This window comes from Microtus ochrogaster, chromosome 6, assembly GCF_000317375.1.
Source record: "Microtus ochrogaster isolate Prairie Vole_2 chromosome 6, MicOch1.0, whole genome shotgun sequence".
Lineage (NCBI taxonomy): Eukaryota > Metazoa > Chordata > Mammalia > Rodentia > Cricetidae > Microtus > Microtus ochrogaster.
In genome coordinates this window covers 71,419,528-71,425,790 of record NC_022013.1, presented here as the reverse complement: position 1 = coordinate 71,425,790, position 6,263 = coordinate 71,419,528, and the positions used below count along the sequence as shown (strand labels likewise).

The 6,263-nt window shown below is 44.8% G+C and overlaps 1 protein-coding gene across 1 annotated transcript in view; it reads left to right on the top strand.

Moving 5' to 3' along the window:
* Iars2 (isoleucyl-tRNA synthetase 2, mitochondrial) overlaps positions 1-6,263 on the top strand; it is a 38,484-nt gene that overhangs the window by 29,742 nt on the left and 2,479 nt on the right. The window contains exons 19-21 of the mRNA XM_005348833.3: positions 2,260-2,366; positions 3,545-3,690; positions 4,828-5,018. Of these exons, the coding sequence (XP_005348890.1) occupies positions 2,260-2,366; positions 3,545-3,690; positions 4,828-5,018 (444 nt within the window). The remainder of the gene's footprint in view (positions 1-2,259; positions 2,367-3,544; positions 3,691-4,827; positions 5,019-6,263) is intronic.

The window sequence follows — 6,263 nt, the reverse complement described above, 5'->3', positions numbered from 1 at the left end:
GAGAGATTAACAGTGACATTGTATCTACAGTCAGGAATAGGAGAGATTAACAGTGACATTGTATCTACAGTCAGGAATAGAGAGATTAACAGGGACATTGTATCTACAGTCAGGAATAAGAGATTAACAGTAACATTGTATCTGTGGTCAGGAATAAGAGAGATTAATGGTGACATTGTATCTACAGTCAGGAATAGAGAAATTAATGGTGACATTGTATTTAGTCGAGAATAGGAGAGATCAATGGTGACGTTGTGTCTGCAGTCAGGAATAGAGAGATTAATGCTGGTTCTCCATTTATTTCTCCTTTTCTTCTTTTCATTTAGCCCAGGGCCCCTGTCCGAGACCTTGCCCCTCATGATCATGGTGGGTGTTCCCTCTTCAGTTAAATATCTCTGGAAACACTATCATGGACACGATAGATGTTGACCTGCTTGCTGTTTCTAAATCTTGCCCAGTTGACAGTCAAGGTGAACCATCACATGGATGAGCCATGGTATCTTTTCCCAAAATTGGCCATGTCTGGCTTTGGGGTGTCACATGTCGTAAACATACATGCCGATTTTCACTCAATGAGGGAACATTAATGAGTTCCTGGCGCTTTCCATCCTTTGCTGTTTTAAAAATGATTTGATTTAGGCCAGTGAGATGACTCAGCTGATAAAGCCTGACGACTCAACTTTGATCATCAGAACTCATGGTGTAGAGAACCAACTCCCAAAAGTTTGTCCTCTGATCTCTGTATTCATACCTGGTTGCACACACATGTGCACATGCACACCCCATAAGCACAAATACAAGTACTTCAAAAAAAAATTTAATCCTCCCTCCCTTTGAGACAGAGTCATGCTGTGTAGCCCTGACTGGCCTGTAACTTGCTATGTAGACCCGACTAGATTCAAACTCAGATCCACCTGCTTCTGCTTCCCTGAGTGCTGGGAATAAAGGCATATGCCACTACACTTGACCTTAAAAAAATTAAATAAAAAATTAAAAGCAATGTGATTCTATTACTTGGATTTAGAGGTGGGGGAATAGTTTGTTGGGGGAGAGATTTTCTAGCATACACGAAGTTCTGAAGTCCCTCGTCAGCATTGCAGATTTAAAAAGCAAGCAGACCAGGGGCTGGGAAGATAATCTGATTGGTAAAGAGGTCGCTATACAGGCATGAGGGCCCGAGTTTGATTTCTAGAGCCCAGATCACATTTAAAACATCAGGTGCAGCACGAGTTTGTGATTCTGGTGTTGGGACGTTGAAGACAGGTGGATCTTGTAGCTCACCAGCCAGCCAGAGGAGCAGACTTGAGGTTCAGATCAGGGAGAGACCCTGTTTAAAAAGCAAGGTACATGGTTCCTTGTTCAAGCTTGACCTCTGGCATTCATATCCACATGCACCTACACATGAACATGCATACTTACACACACAAGATAAGCAACTATGCATAAATCCTTCTTTCCGTGTTCTGCTGTCATTTCCAAAGTATAGTAGTGATTATTTTGAGTAGTCATGTCTCTAAAATGACATTCTCCAGCTTTCTTGTATTCTTGCCTGTTTTGGAAACATTTTGTTTTCTTTTTCCATGTGTTTGTACGTGTAGTATGCCTGCACGTGTATGTGCTTGTGCATGTGTGCACGCACTGGCATGTGAGTATGTGTAAGCACAAGCCTGATACTCCACCTCATTCTTTGAGGCAGGTTCTCCAATCAGATCATATCAGTTGGGCAGGTAAGACGGCTCGGCAGGTCAGGGTGCTTCCTGTTAAGCCAGATGACCTGAGCATAGTCCCTGGGACCCCCACAGTGGCAAAGAACCAACTGCAGGTTGTCCTCTGACTGCCACGTGTGACCTGTAGCTCATACACACATGACCCGGCCCCTAAATAAATGTAGTAGCGAATTTCTAAAAATAACAAGAAAAGTGAACCAATAATCATATTTAAAATTTCAAGGGAAAGTCTTATAAAAGGAAAAGAAAACCAAGAGCTCACCCCATGCTGGTTTTCAGCCAGTGTGCGCCAGGGTTCCTGCTCGGCTCCACGGTGAGGCTGGCATCACAGGCGTTGCTGGAGGCCCACCGTGCCCACCCAGCACTTCTGTGAGTTCTGGGCACCCATACTCTGTTTCTCACGCCTGTGCAGCAAACGTGGGGGCTGAGCCATTCCCCCTGAGATGCCAGCGAAGAGCTTGCTTCACCTGTGACAATGCTTGTTTTCATTGCTCATCCCAGCTTCCAAATTTACCCTGTCTTTGTTCTCTAGATTACTGATTCATACAAACAGTATGATTTTGGGAAAGTTATCAGGCTGTTAAAAGCTTTCTATACCAGAGAACTCTCCAGCTTCTACTTCAGCATAGTCAAGGACAGGTAAGTGTGATGAGCATGCAGTCCTCAGCAGCATCAAGGATGCGGTGGCCACGGTGGGCAGCTGTAATTACACCCGGGATCTGGGGTCAAGGTTCACGTGTGTCCTGCCACTTTTACTAGCTTCATCGTTGCACTTACACTGCAATCTCAGTATGTCTAGAAAATGAGAGAGATAATACCTGTCCTTCTACTCCCATCACTCAGGAGTCAAAGGCAGAAGGCTCTCTTGAGTTCAAGAGCAGCCTAGTTGGGCTGGAGAGATGGCTCAGAGGTTAAGAGCATTGCCTGCTCTTCCAAAGGTCCTGAGTTCAATTCCCAGCGACCACATGGAGGCTCACAACCATCTGTAATGGGGTCTGGTGCCCTCTTCTGGCCTGCAGGCATACACAGAGACAGAATATTGTATACATAATAAATAAATATTTTTTTTTAAAAAAGGCCAGCGTAGTCTACAAAGAGTTCTACACTAGGCCAGCCAGGGTGAGACCTGTATCAAAACCTGCTGCTCATGTGCTTGCTTCCCATTCCAGTGAGTGACAGGTGCTGGTAGGTGAACACCATGTTGTCCTCGAGGGCCGACCTAGGACTAGGCAGCTATTTGTGTAATGACACTGGCTTTCACAGTGCTACCACAAACAGCTGAAGGATAGGGCTTGGTGACTAGTTTGGCATGAGCTGTCAACCCCAGCCTGTCACACGGCATCTCAGCAGCTTGGCCATAGGTTTACAACTCATTCTTTGCCTGAAAACCCTAATGGCACCATTGGGGATAGGGGTCATTTAAATGCTGCCAGTTACTTTAGTGATGGTGTGCAAACAGTGATCTAGACTGTCATCCATCTTAAAGTCAAAGTTGGACAAAGCATGAGGAAACAGGTACATCTTTTTTTTCCCTTTGGTTTTTTTGAGACAGGGTTTCTCTGTAGCTTTGAAACCTGTCCTGGAACTTGCTCTATAACCCAGGCTGGCCTCAAACTAGAGATCCACCTGCCCCTGCCTCCCGAGTGCTGGGATTAAAGGCGTGCGCTACCAGCACCAGTGAAACAAGTATATCTTAAGAGAGTAAAATGGGATAGAGGAGAAGCGTCCAAAAGCAGCGTGAAGTAGTCGTAGTGTCAGCCCCGTGTGTCCAGGCCAGGCAGCATGTGTGTCTGCTGCTGAGGAGGCTGTTCTTCCAGGCTCTACTGTGAAAGCCAGAAGGATCCTAAACGACGCTCCTGTCAGACCGCACTAGCAGAAATTCTGGATGTGTTGGTCCGTTCTTTTGCCCCAATTCTTCCTCACTTGGCAGAAGAGGTGTTCCAGCACATCCCCTATGTCAAAGGTAAGGACAGCTGCTCCCTGCATGGGAAGGGACGGGGCAGGGATTGGCCTGCAGTGCACCTACAGTGTCATTGTGATGAGATTCATTGGTCCTTCAGTCTGCTCTGTGCCTTCCTGCAGGAGTCAGGGCTGCCTCTCTGCTTTCTGAGATGTATTAAACACTTGACAATATTGAGAAATCACTTTTGATTAAATATGTTTATAATGTTCCAAAGTGTATTTATAACTTTTTGTTTGTTTTTGAGACGTTTCTCTGTATAGTTCTGCTTGTCTTGGAACTCACTTTGTGGACCAGGTTGGTCTTGATATCAGAGATCTACCTGCCTCTGACTCCTAAGTACAGGGATTAAAGGTGTGAGCCACCTCTCCCTAGCTGTATTTTAAGCTGTATTCAAGCAAAATACAATGCTTTTTAGAGAATACTTTTATGTTAGGTGTAGAAGGAATAGCGGGCTGTGTTCCTGCCGCCCAGCTCCCGGCCACTTGGCTAGCTTTACACCCAAAATAACAACACACAAATTGTATTCTTTTAAACACTGCCTGGCCCATTATCTCTAGCCTCTTACTGGCTAACTCTCACATCTTGATTAACCCATTTCTAATAATCTGTGTAGCACCACGAGGTGGTGGCTTACCAGGGAAGATTCAGCATGTCTGACCTGGTGGCTGGCTCCATGGCGTCTGCCCCAGAGAGGAGAGGCATGGCGATTGCCTCACTTCCCTCTTCCTCCCAGCATTCTGTTCTGTCTACTCCACCCACCTAAGGGCTGGCCTATCAAATGGCCAAGGCAGTTTTTTATTAACCAATGAAATCAACACAAAACAGAAGACCCTCCCACATCAGTTAGGTTTTTTTTCCCCCTCCTGGTTTTATTCCCATAGAAAGCTAGAACTTATGGGGATGTTGGGTGGAGCCATGAGGAACAAGTGTTCATACTTCTGCTTTGAGACTTTTATGTTTATGTATTTATAATGTGTACCTCTTACTTGTGGATCTTGAGAATAGCACACTTGTTCACTGAACTTCATATCCTGTGTAACAACCCTATCTCTCATGAGTGAAATCTCCATTGGTTAAAGCTTATATGCTGTCTAGACTATTTATACCTCGGTTCACTTTCCTTTTTTTCTTTTCTAGAACCTAAGAGTGTTTTTCGCACTGGCTGGATTAACACAAGCTCTATCTGGAAGAAGCCAGGACTGGAGGAGGCAGTGGAGAGTGCCTGTGCCATGCGAGATTCCTTTCTGGGCAGCATCCCTGGCAAAAATGCTGCCGAGTATGAGGTTATCATCGTGATTGAGCCTGGGTTACTGTTTGAGATCATGGAGGTATGTGTAACGGATGGAGTTGTGTGAAATACGCCCTTCTGAAATGGTGGGAGTATTGAAGCTTTACCTGAAATCTCTTTTTCTCAAATGTCTAAGACCTTGTATTAATCTAGAAACTTGGATTTCAGTCTTGTAACACTGAACCGTTCCCTGCTCTGAACTTGAGACACATGCAATGCCAGACATGCTTGGCAGAAGTGTCAGGTTACATGAAAACCAGGAGTTTTACACTAAAGGCCTGAGCTTTTGAAAATTTTGTTTATTTGGGTCATGTTCCAAAAATGAGTTCTTGATGGACAGTGTTGTTGCACGCCTTTAATCCCAGCACTCAGGAGGCAGAGGCAGGCAGATCTTTGTGAGTTCAAGGCTAGCCTGGTTTATAGAGTGACTTCCAGGACAGCCAGGGCTGTCTCAAAAAACAAAATGAACCAAAACTGAGTTCTCTTTAATTTCATGAGAACCAGGGACAGCAGATCACGTTTCTCCAGACTTCCATCCTGTTTTAATTTCCACGGGTCCCATCAGAGTGTTCTCCTTGGCCTCTCAGGGACTAATTGGTTAGGTGTAATGCACTGTCCTGAGCTTTGTATCTAATTCAAATTCTTAAGAAAACGACTGTCAGTGAATAGTTTTTTTTTTTTTTTAAGTTTTATTAGTATCAGTCTGGAGCTGGAAAGGTGGCTCAGCAGTTAAAAGCATTGCTAATCTAGTGGGGGACCTGAGTTCAGTTCCCAGCATTCACCTAGTGGCCCACATCTACATTTCAATAAAGTTTCAGGGGATCCAACACCCTCTTTTGGCCCTAGGTCTGCATGTATTACATATATATATACACACAGCAACACTCATGCACATAAAATACCTTAAGTCTCTACAAATAAAAGGAACCATCTTATTTTGGTTGATAAACTCAATTTAAATATTTGAAGAATTGAGAGTTGAAGTCATTACAATTTATGACATTGTAGGCAATGGTAAGAATAGATGATGGCCATTGTGGTATGCTGCACAGCATAGTTCTGGTTTGCTGTCATTCTGACAGCCACCCCACTTCCCCATCCCTGCATACATACATGCTCATCATCCTGACAGCCACCCCACCTCCCCACCCCTACATACACACATGCTCATCATCCTGACAGCCACCCCACCTCCCCACCCCTGCATACACACATGCTCATTATCCTGACAGCTACCCACCTTCCTACCCCTGCATACACACATGCTCATCATCCTGTTAGCCAC